The sequence below is a fragment of the Sitodiplosis mosellana genome, unplaced genomic scaffold (genome assembly GCF_009176505.1).
Source record: "Sitodiplosis mosellana isolate CC-2019 unplaced genomic scaffold, AAFC_SMos_1.0 Smas_scaffold_6166, whole genome shotgun sequence".
NCBI lineage: Eukaryota > Metazoa > Arthropoda > Insecta > Diptera > Cecidomyiidae > Sitodiplosis > Sitodiplosis mosellana.
In genome coordinates this window covers 5,007,703-5,022,985 of record NW_022601407.1, presented here as the reverse complement: position 1 = coordinate 5,022,985, position 15,283 = coordinate 5,007,703, and the positions used below count along the sequence as shown (strand labels likewise).

Here is a 15,283-nt window from a genome sequence, read left to right as displayed (position 1 = left end):
ACACACACACACACACACACACACACACACACACACACACACACACATACTGGTTGGCCAGCGCTCGCAATTTTTCAACGTTAGCAATAAATCAATTTAACACAGAATTATTGCATTCTAATGCAATCATTCACTAATATATCATTTTAGCTTCGGTCATACTGCTTCATTTAAAATTCAGCAGACCCAGACAAATCAATCGCAACAGCAATTTCATCATAATCTAAGCACAATTTGTTATTTTCTCTCTGCTTTGGGTGACACAACACGGGTCCTATATCACTTAATACAATCTCTTCTGCCGAAGCTCCCGACATTATTTACCAGTTTTTATACACGCAAAAAATGGAAAACAACAACAACAACAACAACATCACCAAAAGTCGTTTATTTTCATCATTCAAAAAATCGTTATTTTCATTTGTCCGTCGTTCAGAAATCATTAGCATTGTGTTAGACAAGCCCAATTTGTGCGCCAAAAATGATTCATATTCAAAAATGTGCTGAATATGAGCTTTTTGATGGGAAAATTACAAATCAATAATTTATAAATCTCCGAGATTCGTTCAGTTTTCACGAATTTAGTGTAGACTGCTGATTCAACTCATTATCACTGCATCAAATTTTTCATCAATTGATTAACTCAGACAAAAAGAATTCGAATGCCGAACATGAATTTCAAATTGAAGGGGAATAAAGTGGAGACAGAGACAGAGTAAAAGTCATAGTTAGAGTCAAAGTCAGATACAGATACAAAAACAAAGACAGAGTCTAAAGCGAAATTGGCTGAGAGAGAATGAGACAGGCAGGGGAAGAGAAAGAGAGAAGTGAAAGAGTGAGTGTGTGCTTTTCTCTTTGCCTATTCATAAGTCCGAGCAGCATTTGGAAGGCGTCAATGGATTAAATATTTACTACCTGTGTTTTGTGCAGAAATGATTTTCAAGCACTTCGGATTCGACGTCGTCTCTGCTATTCGTTGAACCGGTACAAGTCATACACACACACACACAAAATTGCGAATTGTAAACCTATTGATGGCTTCTCGTTCGTTAATTGATGTGACTGAATGACAATAGAGACTGAATTCCATAGATGGGTCGACATTCTGTCGGTTTCAGTACGATATTTCAAGCACTATGCCAATGTTTATTGGGTGTGTGTTTTTCGATGTTTATGTGTGCGTTCATTTCAATCGACTTTCAACGGCAAACGAACCAAAATTTATGTTCCAATAATACACTTTAATAGGACTGGTTTATGTTGAAAACGAACAAATTCACATCGATGGAACAGTTTGAATTCCATAAGCTCTTCGGGAGTGGAAAAAAACATTGAGGCATTTGAAATTTAATTAAACGTACAACCTCCGCTTTCTCCTTCTACTCCCCTTCCCACACATTTCAGTTGGGAAATTCCCGCTTTTTATTTATTGACGCAAAGTCTATATTATACCGTAAAAATGCTTCAATGAAAATATGCTTTCCGATGATATTTACGCAGCGACAACAACAACAAATAATCATCGTCGTCATCACCGTTTAGCTGCTATCTCGGCGAAAGATCGAATTTATCGCAATGTACAATGTACAATTGTACATAGCAGTAGCAGCTCAATTAAAGGCGCTAAATGTACTCGAAATAATTTATTGAGTTTTAGTCGAAGCGCCAACAAATTAAGCTACTTAACAATATTTTCTGTTTGACAATATGTATTTTTCATTTACGGTCAATTTATGGGATAAAATTTTACCTTCTTAACATAAATTGACCGTTAGACATTTTTTTTCCTCCGAAACTAACTAACATTTGTTATGGGCGTCGAATGCAATTCAGATACGAACAATAAAAAACCGAACATAACTTCCTAAATGATAGCGACACAGGCTCCAAAATGGTTCAATTTCAATGGGACATATTTCCCTAAAAAAAGCTATGGCTAATTCAATCATTTCGCATCTAATAATAAACGGATGCATAAATGATAGGCGTCGCTAGGGAAAAAAACATTGATTTAATGGTGAGAAACCAAATGTGGAAAGTACAACTTTTGCCATTTATGTACCAAAACAAGCGAAAGTAGCGAGATTTTTGTGGTTGAATTAGTATTTGATGACTGTAGAAATGTGAGCTCGAATAACCGAGAAAAAAACGATTTTTTCCTTATTTTTTTTTTCAAAAGTATTTTTATCATATTATTTCAATTTGGTGCGCATTTTAAGTGTACTAAAAAGCTTTATTGATGATTTTCAATGCGCACACAAAAATGGGCACCAAGACCTTCTTCGACCTTTTATTCATTTGCTTGATATTTTGTTTTCATTCTAATGCTTTGAATGTGCACCGAACGATACTTTTATGCTAATAAAATGCGAGAATGATTTTTCTTTCTTTCAAGAGATGAAAATTAAATACAATTGAATGTTTATGTGCGTGCATTACACCCACTTTTGTTCTAAATTACGTTTGTTCCCTTTTTGTTTTGTTTTTGTTTTCGAGCGAAAAGAAAATTTGAAAAATGTTACTTGCTCTAATTTTTATACTGAAAAGTTAGTTAAGTGCCGAAGAAAATAAAAACAATGACAATTGAATAACGAATTCCATGAAAGGAACTTTGATCATGACCCATACAAATGTAAATATTATGGAATTTGTCGGCTTTGACATTGTTCATATTCAATTATTATTATTTGTCAAACGAAAATTTTTCCATTGGGACCGATTGAGCTTACTCACTCTCTCACATTGTGTCAGACAATGGTTTCCGACTCGTTTATACCACATTAGTCCATTTGTTTTTGTTGTTGCTGGTGTTCGTTCGTTCTCTGGTTATTATATATTAATCGAATAATTTTGCTTGTGTCCTTTCTGCAATTATGCTTAATGAAAGCGAATTACCGCTCGTTCTACTGTTAATGCGAGCCAAGTTTCTAAGTTGAATAGGAAGAGCTAAAAGGGAAATAGAGCGAGTAAAAAGAAAAGGAGAAGAAGAACAGAGAGAGAAAGAGAAGTAACGATCAAAAGCTGAAACATACAACAGGTGCGGTAAATACTGGCCCTTGACTGATTTATTGCCTGTGTATTTATTCAATTGTCGCTATTGTTACTATAATTTATTACAATCTGGTGAAAATGGAGTTGTACGCGATACTCGTTAACAGTTTTGTTTATTTTTTGTTGTTGTTGTTGTTTAGTTTTTCGGTTTTGCAAACTATAATAATAATGATGGTAGTTTGGGGAAATAGCAACAGTTTTTCGCCGTTGCCGTTCATTCTCTGTACTTTCGGGTGGTGTTCAGCTAACTCATTCAATTCACATGAATATTAAGCCATTTTCTTATTGCATGAAATGGAATCGTTGTTCATTGTTTTGGCTCTTGTTGACGGCAACAAGCAAGCACACTTCGCTCCGAGGCATTCCAACGAAAAATGGCTGAGCCAATCGCAAAGCGTGTGTAATCCGGTTACGATGCAACTACTTTGCTATATTACCGATTGCAAAACGATGATAAACTTGACTCTCTCTCTCTCTCTCTCTGTCTCTCAATAGGCAGGCGCGCAAATTCGCAATTACATGGCACATGCACTGCAACAACGCAGTACAACTTCGACTATAGACAAAACAAAATCGAATAATTCAACCCCGTGAGCTTTTAATCTCGATAAAACGATCTGTCATCAATCATTAACCAAGAGAAGTGAACTGGGGTGGGAGAACGATAGATATGTATATAGGGAATGGAAACAAAAACGGCATCAATATTGATCAACAAATAGCTGCTTCACATCCAAACAAATCAAAACAGCAACCAAATTGAAAATACGAAGCTGCGTTCAATCACAATAATTGCCCAGAGTGTTGCGCCCAACTTAAGCCACTACATACATGCAAAACAAAATTTCGATGCACGACGAACAAACACACGTCATGCTGGGAGACGTATCCAAAACAGACTTCGCTTTTCTTCGAACCAAAACACACACACACACACACACAAACTCACAGACCAGTTCAACAACTCAGTCACTATAATTTCTGCAGCGTGATCTTAAATGAACCGTTGAAAAAAAAAATCGAAATAATTCCAAAAGCGAGAATTTTTCATTTGATTCGCCGCTGGAGTTGCTACTATTTGGTATGTCCTTCGGTGATTCTCATTGTTTGTTGATAATTTCTTTTTATTAGCCACTTGACGACCCGATTTTTGTTTGAAGCAACGCTGCTACTTTTATTCACTCTTGTAGGACTTTGTCCTCTTTCCACTTCGTCACTCTTTCGCTAGCTCTTTCTCCCGTTCCCGCCGTCTCGTTCTCTTTGTCGAAGCCAAATGTTGTCCCGCAGCGTGATTTATCATATTAGATTTCCGATTTTTCCTTTGTCACAAATTGAAGCACCATAAAAGATTAAAGAGGAATTTATGCGGAGAACGAACCGACATTATTAGACTGTATATTCGGGGGCAGAAATGTATTTTTTGGAACATTCTTTTTATTGACTCACATTTCAAGTTGTAAACAGTAATTGCAACATTACGGATGTGTCATTCTTCTTTCATATCTGATACGATTGTTATTCTTTCAAAGCAACGAGATTCTCCGTTTTTTTTTCTCTCTGTCATTTTATTTGAATCAAATGTTCTTCACTGAAGAATGTGTACGAAACTTGAAGCATTAAGCAACCATTTCAACGGTGTAATATCATTTTCGTCACGTAAATAAATATCAATAAACAACTCTATGCACTTTCAAATGTTCATTGTAAAACATATAACAATATACAATTTTGTACTCCATTCGGTTATTGGCCATGTCGGCAAATAAACGAAGAAGAACTAAAAACATCAGAAGAAGAAAAAAAAACCTCCATTGAATTACGACAGAGAATGAGACACACTACATATAACGAGCATCCGGAGAAAAGTTGATTCGAAACGTAGAGCGATAGAGAAACGTAAGTGGATTCAAAAATGACTCGGTTTCGAAATGAACGATGAAAATACACCGAATTTCACATTTATGTCGTATTATAAATCTTATTGGAAGAAAATAAAGGAACAACAGTCCAATAGGGACAAGTTGCCACAAACAAAAATTGCCACAACGAAACGAAAACGGAGGAAAACGAACGAAAAAGTTACGAACCGAAACCAACGACTCAGTGAACGTATGAACAAAAGTAAATGTTAAAACTCTAGCTTGATGCCAATGTGTGTCCGTGTGTCCTTCGTGATCGAAATCCATTCCGTATCTTTTGACATTTCACCATTTCGAAGAGCATCTTATCCGCAAATTACTTCAATATTACGCGCTTCATTCGAAAATACCTATGAGCTTTGTGAGATAACATTTTATTACTTTTGTTTCGCATCGAAGCAACGGCCAAGTCAATGACAATGTCAATGCATGCGAGAGTCGAATGGAATTTTTTCTTTCTCGGTTCCACACAAACACGCGTGCAGAACACACACATACATAAAGTTGCATAAAAGTGATACACACACATTTTACACGAACTTTGAGCCATAGCTCGATAAATCACAATTACCACTTGATTTATACATGACGAAAATCGTTGTTGTTGCTGCTGCTGCTGCTGATGATGATGATGATGATGATTTTTTCTCTCACCGTTTGTAACCTCAGTTCGCTTTACGGGACAAAATGCATCTATTTTGAACAATTTCGAAACAATGTGACATTGGATATTGAACAATGGCGTGCTGAACACTCAATTCCAAAACGAATACGGCAGCTTTCAAGCGACTCCAACCTTAGCCAATATCACTTCAATTTGACTTGGTTTTTTTCATTTTTCGACGGAAGGACAACGGAACATTCGGCCCCATTGAGCAGAGTCTTGAAGTGCTTCGATGTGACAACAGCTATGGAAAAGAAAATGTCAACGCAACAATAGGGACCATACACATATCTTGCACATACACACACTGGGGCCATTCGAAGTGAGTGTGAGAGAATGCGAAACAGACGAGATCACAACAAAATAGCATGTACACATAAAATGAGTGCATCCGATGAATTTAGAGTACCACTCGGCACCGTTAGTGGTTTGCTCCCTTTAAGTACTTCGTTTTTCTTCCCGTCACAGTTTATGACTCAAATGTTGTGTATAAAAGGAGGATTTTCTTTATCTTACGACCTCTCTCTCTCTTTCACACACACATACATTTTCTCATATCGTCTCATTGTCTCTCCCGTTTTATCTCTCTTTTTTCCCAATAATTTTGGCAGAGATTCTTGTTAATTGTTAATAGAAGATTTTGTCAGTGCTACTAAATGGTGTCGATGGATTTTTTTCGTCACAGCAGAAACTTTTCTTTATATTTTGACGCGAATAATTTGTGAAATTAATGTTGCTTTTCGCATCGGCTACAGGAAAAAGTGTGGTGCTTGTCGCAAACTCACAAATATATCGATTACATCTATTGACTAGATCGAGAGGAGAGTAAGTTCATCTGACTTTGTTATGAAAGAGAAGAGTAAGTTTCTTTCGACTCGAAAATGGTTAAAGGCGAGTATGTTCATTTTTGGCGGGTCCTCGCGGTTTTCCACGGTTTCCGCGGAACTGATAAAAGATAACAACTTGGTGTCTTCGGCAATGTTATAGAAGACCTCGAGTACTACAACTTTGCCGAAGACACCATGTTGTTATCTCCTATCAGTTGCGCGAAAACCGTGAAGACCGCAGAGGCTAGACGGTACTACAACATACTCTACTTAAACGCCAACAGAATCATCAGAAAACATACTCTCCTCTTTCAAAATATATTAGAATTTTTCACATACTCGCCTCCCGATGTAGTCAATAGACATGAGTTCGTTTTTTTTTCGCTTGAAAGTAATTTTTTATGGAGTTAAGGTACCGCTATTCATTTTATGCAGCTCGATATGTTTTATGAGCGCATTGCTCATCGTTATCGCTCTCTCTCTCTCTCACTCGCTCAATCTCTCCCTGTCCTTCTCTCAATCATCGTTTCCCACTCAAAAGAAATAACGATGGACAAAGGCATGGAATGCAAAGGAACTAGTTTGAAATTGAATAGAAGCCATAATGAGCGGACTCACGCAAAATAAACTTTGATAATGCTGCTTTCCAATAGGAAAATCGTAAAAATAAAAACGAGAAGTAAAAGAAGAATAAGAAGAAAAAACTGCATCAAAGTTGCATTATGGCAATCTACAATAAATGATGGCACCACTACTTTTATCTCACAGATATAATAAAAGAAATTGTAGTGACGTGATTAAATTTATCCTGCTTTTAGCAAAGATGCGATTTCATTCATCAAATGGATCAGACGGGGCCAGTTTATACGGCAATGCTTTGCTTTTTAAAACCCAAGTGTACGGTTCTTTTTGTTCTTTCACACAGATATGGAATTTCACTTATCTTTGTGAATAATGTACAGATTTTCCAGAGAGTTTCATTTAAATTTCACATTGTGCAACGGAATTCGCAAAGCGCATCAAACTTTGTGAATACTTTCAGTTGATACTTTGTGAAAAGAAACCAACCGATTTTTTTTTAATTGAAACCGTACACAGTGAAAGTAAATGATGATACAGAAACAAAAAATTCCCCGGCTGAGACTCTCTCAAATTGTTCAATCATATGAAGGAAAATTGATAAAGCTATACTGCTTTTTCTTATTGCGTCAGTCATAACTCAGGCTCGAACATATATAAATTCCAAACGAAAACTTGACTTTGTACAAGAATTTATCGTTAATTGCTTTTTTGGATATGCTCTGGGGAGGGCTTGCTCAACCATCTGATCCGAAAAAACAAAATTTTCTCGTCTTCACGTGATGGCAAAATATTACGACTCGTTATAATCGATATAGTTTACTTAAGAAATATTCGATAGCACGAATGGATGCTCATTTTTGATGCCAAATGTTTTTCTTTCACGTCGACGGCCAAAGGGAAAATGATTAATTAGTCACTATATGAAATTGTTACCCCATGCCGAGCTAACAGACGCATGTATATAGTCAGAAGTAAAGACATTTTCGGCTGGCCTCAAAATCATGGTAATTATCGTCAATCGTCGAAAGAGTTTTTCACTCACTCGCCGCTCATTATTCCAAATAGACACAAAGCACACGGATTCAGGTTGAAATGATTACATCGTAATAAAAATATCGATGTCGGCCGAACGTAATTTTGATGAAAATTTGCCATCGCCAAAATAAATGCCAGCTCTCTTTCTCTCTCCCTCGCTCTTTTTGCCATCCTGATCTTGTATCAAAGAGACGTTTGAAAATTTTTAGAATGATTTATTTGCAGATTTCTTGTGATTATCCTCAAAGCAAAGTGAGTTTTTGGCAAATGCGAATAAAATTGCCGCGTCCAAAATTAATTTGTGTGTGTCTCCCTCCTTATATTGCCATTGCCGTTGCCTTTGTCTGCTTTCTAAAGTGCACTTTTTTTGTTGGCATACACACAGCGAGTGAAGGGAAAAAAACACAGTGAGAGAAAAGTGAAAGCTTGCTATTAGCCAAATTACTTTTTTTTATCAGTTTGTGTGTTCTGAAGGAAGTGTTCGTGTGACGACGAGAATTTTGTTATGTGAAAACTGCAGTAAAACCTTGTCGAAGCAATGAACACCACCACCAATCATAGCAGCAGCAACAGTAGCAAAAGGTCCAAAAAGTTCACGGAATGACATAAAAGTGCTTTTTCCATATTATCCAATGGTTTTTGTTTGCGTGTTGTGACAAATTTTGTTGTTGTTATATGCTCTAACACTGATCGTATCAGACGGCCAAGAAAAATCCAATTTGGGAACGATACAAAGGCTGTATGTGGTGTATGAGTGTGTGAGTGTTCGAAACACATATAATTTATCCATTTGCCAATATATGTATATGGGAACACACATACAACGAATAAGCCAGGAGATTAGAATTATCTTGGCAATGGCCAAATATTTGAAAAGCGCAAAGTGGGTTAAAATTTCGCTCGTACCATGTATTATCTATTAGATGAACCAATTCATCATTATAACCACGTATACAAAAGTTAAAATTTCTACTGAAATTAGTGCTCCATTTGACGTTGACGTGATCGCGCGTTTGTATTCTGTTTAACCCTTAGACGAATGCTTCGTCACATCCATCGTTCAGACATCGGAGAGACGATATACATAAATCGCAATACGTGCGGCGCGTGAGCGAGTCAATAGATAGGAAAAAAATATTCCATCATGAATCTTTACATCATATCAGCACGTTCGAAAGATATGTATGTACATTAGGCAAGAGATATGTAGAAAATAAAATAAACATGATCTCTCTCGCTCTCTCTGTCTCTTTCTCACTCTGTTTAGGTAATTAATGACAAAGTTTTCCACAGCTAATCAGGTTTTTGTTCAAGGTCTTCATCGTTTGTAATCCGAACGAAAAATGTTTCCACCTAAGTGAAACGCCATTGTTTCACTTCGAAGAGCGAGCCGAGAAAAGTGAACTTTTTTTCGATGTGCCTCTCTTGTTATCCTAAATAATGAACGCTCTGTTTGAATAATCAATGCAAGCATATTATGTCTATTGTAAATTTACAAAATTTCACTGGCTTACTGGATAAATTAAGCAAATTACGGGCCAAGTGGTTTGAGCATGAGTGTGTGAATCGAAACATGACTGTGTGTGTATGTGTGTATCTGCGGCGAGAAAAAAAAATCAATATGCTGTGTCTAGTCATTGTGAATGGAAAGCGCTATCAAAAGATTTCCAAATTTACTATCATCATCTTCTTTGCATGGAAAGAGTCACGAGAATGATTTAGATTTTTTGGGCTCACCGTCCAAAAAAGTAATATTCTCTACTACAGGTTGTTCGATACAATCAAGCTATATGGCAAAATGGGGCAGATAACCAAATATTGTGAATAATTCGGCAACAGACTAATTCTCATTCATAACGAATAAGTCTCGAATGATCGAATGAAGTGAAAAAAAGGTTGTCTGTTTGTCATGTGTATGTGTGTGGCATTTTTTGACCTGTGAAAATTGAATTTTCTGCGCTCTTGCCATCTTGATAAAAAAAAATAAAATCTCTACAAACATAAGTTATTAAATGTGTATAAAAGAGAGAGAGAGAGAGAGAGAAAAGCGCACACAAAAAATAGCTTACGCATAACAAGACAATTGAATATATGCTGTCAATGTTGAGCCGATCGTAAAAACGCGGTGCATTGAAGATGAAACTAAAAGCTCATGGCATCAAGATTACAATCAAAAATGGCTAACACATATTTTGTTTCCTCCACCGTCCCATACCATTACGATTCCCATGAACCTTATCCACGTTTGCTATTTACCGTGGGAATTTTCGACGCAGAGAGAAACATTGTTGAAAATATGCTGTTTTTCTAGCGATATAAACACACAAAATCATTATGTTTGAATGAAAATACGGCTGTCAAAGGAGCAAATGAAGCGGAAAACACAAAAATAAGACACAATACAGATGGAAATCAAATTTCGATGTCAATTGCTCAAAGTTAATATAATTCTTTGCTGACTTTTTTCCCTTTCTTTTTTCTCTTTCATTTTAGTGAATGTGTGAAATTTCTTAACGCAGTTAGACAGATAAAGGGGTGAAAATAACAAATTGTAATGATGAAATCCAAATATTAAGAAGAAAAAACAACAAAACGAAAAATAAAGATGTGAAATTTGTGAGCGCAAGAGAATCGGGCGTGTTTTATTCAGCAATTGTCAGGCGTGTGGTGACGGTTTGCTTCATCATTCGCGAGCCCTAAACTACTGAATCTTCTTGTTTTTCGTCATTCTCCTTTCGTTCATAAAAACGCAAATACAGCGACTTTTAAAAAGAGATTCAAAGCATAAATCAAATTACGGACGAATCACAGCAGAAGCGAGAGAACGAAGAAAAATCGGAGAACAAAACATACACGAGATAAAGAAACAAGGAGAGAGTTTTTGGGTATTCTGTTTTCTCCGCCGATTGACACCGAAAATCGAATCAAAACAACCCGATACAACCATGCTACGGAATTGTGCATGCTTTCAGCGTCAACGGCGCGGATCAAGTTTTGAGGATTCCTCATCGTGCCGGTCGTCCGAGATAGAGCGTGGCAGTGAGGTATCAACGAGCAATGGGAGCCTTCTAAAATTGATTACGTCCCGTGGATGGTGTCGTCAATGGCGAAAAACCAGCACTATCAGCATGTCAAAAATTGAACGAAGTAAGCACAAATATTTTCAGCCACATCAAAGCATATTTACATTCTTTGTTTTCAGTGTTTATTGTGATAATAGTAGTGTGGGAGTGAGCGAGCGAGCAAGAGCACTTGGCACGATATGTACTGTAATATTGACCGCACACAGGTGGCAGCCACCATATTCACAATGTTTATTCCGGATCAATTATTATTATGATTCAAATACACACTCCGTGTATGAATCGTTCGTCGACTTTTTTTCTCGCTTTTTTCCGTCCCATCCAAATCAATCAACTTGCTTAATGATGCATCGAAATTACGCAATAAATTAATATAGCTGTCATCATTTTATGTGAATATTTGAGGATGGTGACACACTTAAAGTCAACACCATGCGATATCACATACCATATACACTCGTTTGCCACTGGAAATGCCAAATCATCTAGCGCATTTATTTAGTTTTAAGTGTGTTTGTTTGCATATGGCTTCGGGACAGTCGAGTGTGTGATGATTAATTTTGATAGTATTTGAAAATGAATGTTAACCCACTCACATTTGGTCAATTTGTTTAGATGAAACCACATTTCAAATCAATTTTGTGTGGTTCTCATTTCTACGGATTTAAATTGAATTTTATGTTCATCCCGCTTTTACCCAAAATGAGTGATTGGATTCAATGTTGATTTTCAGCGTTGTATCCACCTAAAAAAAAAGAAACGAAAAAACTTTTCACCATCAAAAAACCGACCAAATTAAACCATTCTTCATTCATGCCCGAAAACCCGATCCAGTCTCTCAATTTCATTGTTCGAACCATCATATTTCAATTTTTCTTGCTCGTCCTTTTCTCATCCCAAAGAAATGCATACCAAATTCAAGTGGATACATCATATACACAGTATATGTCTTACTCGTAACAATTTTCCACAGATAAAAATGAATGGAAATTATTTAGAAACAATGAAGAAACTTTACCGTTCACATATCCACCAAATGTGTGCGTGTATGTATGAACTTATGTTTTGCATGAAGCATCTCGTGGACTAAAAAGTTTCAAGTGCGAGTACAACTTAATTGAAATATGATTTTGCATGTTTTCTGATTTTGCGCCATTAGTGAAGTAAATTAATCAATTTGTAGTGTGTGCGTGAGAGAGAGAGAGAGAGAGAGAGAGAGAGAGAGAGAGTAAACATGATTTGTTAACCGACATAAGTTATTTTATGGATTAAACTGAAAAATTAAAAATTAAGACGTCTTACTTCTATGTCGATGTTTTTGGTTTCGAAATTGTTTGCTCTCATTTTGAATTCGTTGCATGCCATCGTCTGATGATGGCTAAAAGCCTTAAGAGATTCTCACGTATACCACAAACCGTAAATAGCAGCTACAGGAGCCACATGAGGCACTAATTTATATACGAAACAAAATCAATATAAATTTGCAGATATCGAATCATGAATATCGTCAAGTGAGAAAAAAATATCCACAGCATGCCACACTGGATTTCAGACACACACCACGAACACGGAGTTTAATCATAGGGTGGAAGCATCAACGAAATTCAAATTGGCGCGCTGTTTAGTTCAGAAAAAAATTACGAAATTACATTGATTTTCCTATTGAAATTGAGGGCGCTCGCGTCGCTACAGTTGTCATTCAAGTCTTAGCTTCCACCCGATGAGTTTAATCCGGTTTCAATTCGGATTCTGCGATCGAAACATACTTACTCTGTCTTGCATTTCTGGTTGGTGTTTTGATTCAATTCATTTGGATCATATCACGAGAAAAAAAAAGCCGAAATCGATGGTGAACAAAAAAAATGTAGTGAATTATAGGATTTGTCCACATTGGGCATCTCTCTTTCGCTTTGGGGTGAGAAGGTGGAAAGAAAAGAATCGCTGCGGAAAAAGCGAGCTTAATGGCACAAATAGAGAGCGGATAAATATGAAATGCGTTTGAAGCGTAGATACGCTTCAAAGCGTCATACAGACGGGAGAGAGAAAACTGGCAACAGCTTGGCTTTTGAAGTATTTGTTCAACAGCAATCGAGTATGTTTCGAAAATAAAAACGGATCCATTGCAGACGTATCGTTGTGTATTATTAAAATCTTTTCACCTTAGTGAATGTCTTCGTTTTTTATTGTACACTTTGGTCTAAATAAAGTATAAGCAATATAACACATCGGTCAATAAGTCCCGAGCCTAACCACCAAGTGGCAACACTAATGTCAAACCCATATCATTTTCGAAAACTACAACCTTTTTTAGGAATCCAGTCAAAATTTGAGCCAAATCCGACCATCAGTTTGCTAGTTACAGCTATACGAGAGAAAGACTCCCGAAAATGCTTCAATTTTGCCGTTAAAACGGTATAACTTTCTTCTGATGCATTGTATTCAAGTATATTCATGTGGAGAGTTCAGAGAATGACCAGACCTAAAAAATACAATGGTTAGTGAAGCAGTTTGAAACCAATTTCGTTCAATTATATCACCATATAAACAGTTCTTTGACCTGGATGAAACTCGCATTTGAACAACATAGTTTTCTTCGCCAAATTTGCTATGTTTTATCAAGATTTGACATTCGGATAGGTCTAAAATGATGCATAAGTGACTTTTCATGTTGTTTTATATCTTTCCCACTGGTTCGCGAATATTTTTCTATACCTAAATCCACTAATAATGCCCGAACTCATATTTTGCGACCTTGGTCGCTACAAACCGTTTTTGGCGATTTCTACCCGCAATTTATAGATCGAATCTATTCAAATGAACTCAAAATACATTAATTCTAATATATAAAGGCAAAACCCTATTCAAATTTTACTTATACAGCTCCAAACGGGCTTCGAATCCCCAAAAAACTGTTCTATCTACTCCATATCCAAAAACGCGGCAAGGCTTTTTCGATTGAGTATTTCATATGCATATATCCATGCAAAGTTGTAACTATAGCTTGAGTTAGTTGCCCTATGGCCTTAGCAAATCTATGAACTATCACATTTGAGAATTCCGATATCACTTAACGGATTTTGGCAATGATTTCTTCCAAAACCACATATTTTGAACAATTTGGAGGCTTATCGACAAAATCGCTCTTATGGCTATGCATAAATTCAATTCTTCCATATCTAATGATTGATTTCGAAAGCCTAAGGATGCCATAAACTAATCATAGTATGGGTTTGGTACTCCTGCTCGTTTTTCTTCTGGAATACATGTGTCAAATCGAGAGGAGAAATGCAGTTTTTCCATGATTTTGGAAAATTGGAAAATTGCTTCATTTAAAGTGCTGTAATTAGCGAACTGATGGTCGGATTTGGCTCAAATTTTGACTGGATTCCTAAAAAAGGTTGTAGTTTTCGAAAATGATATGGGTTTGACATTAGTGTTGCCACTTGGTGGTTAGGCTCGGGACTTATTGACCGATGTGTTATGTGTATGTGTGTGGGTGCGTTTTTATTTTCAATTTTGTATCCTATTCGGAATGTCTCATACGAAAGCTTGGCGAAAAAAAGCAAGCGAAATCAAATTCGATAATAATGTTAAATCACAACGAACAAACACACGATTTAAAGTGAGCCGTACACGAAAACAAAATTTAATACCACCACTATAGCATATTTATATCGCACCACCACTGCCATCCGTAACTAGGAAATACCCATATTTTTCTAGTCACATGCGAAAAATAAACGAATATATTTTCCCGCGCGGTATATTCTATATTCATTCCGATTCAGAAAAGAAATTATCACGCAAAATGTCACAGACAAATCAAGCTTTTGCTCGGCAATTTCCATTCGTTTACCTGCAAATGAAAATCAAGGGAATCACGAAATAGAAAAATCACAATACACAAATTGTTGCTGTTCATATGCTCATCTATTCTAGTGTTTCTTTTCATCACTAGTTGAAACAACGGTTTGTTTCATGCATAAAAACCTAAAAAAGTTCCGGGCGTAAGTAACAATTTTCTTGATTCTGACGTCGACGTGGGTTCTACATGCAAAACATCGAATCACATTTTTTGTTGTTGTTGTTGTTGTTGTTGTTGTTGTTGTTGTTGTTGTTGTT

The 15,283-nt window shown here is 36.5% G+C and overlaps 1 protein-coding gene across 4 annotated transcripts in view; it reads left to right on the top strand.

Annotated features, from left to right (window-relative positions):
* The window catches only part of LOC129575384 (serine/threonine-protein phosphatase rdgC), a 53,288-nt gene that overhangs the window by 9,083 nt on the left and 28,922 nt on the right, over positions 1-15,283 (top strand). For 3 of the 4 annotated variants that reach the window (XM_055458922.1, XM_055458921.1, XM_055458923.1), the window contains exon 2: positions 10,572-11,225. In XM_055458922.1, the coding sequence (XP_055314897.1) occupies positions 11,024-11,225 (202 nt within the window). In that variant the 5' untranslated portion in view covers positions 10,572-11,023. Of the gene's footprint in view, positions 1-6,282; positions 6,460-10,571; positions 11,226-15,283 lie in introns of those variants that run through there. The other variant, XM_055458919.1, reaches the window with a different exon arrangement.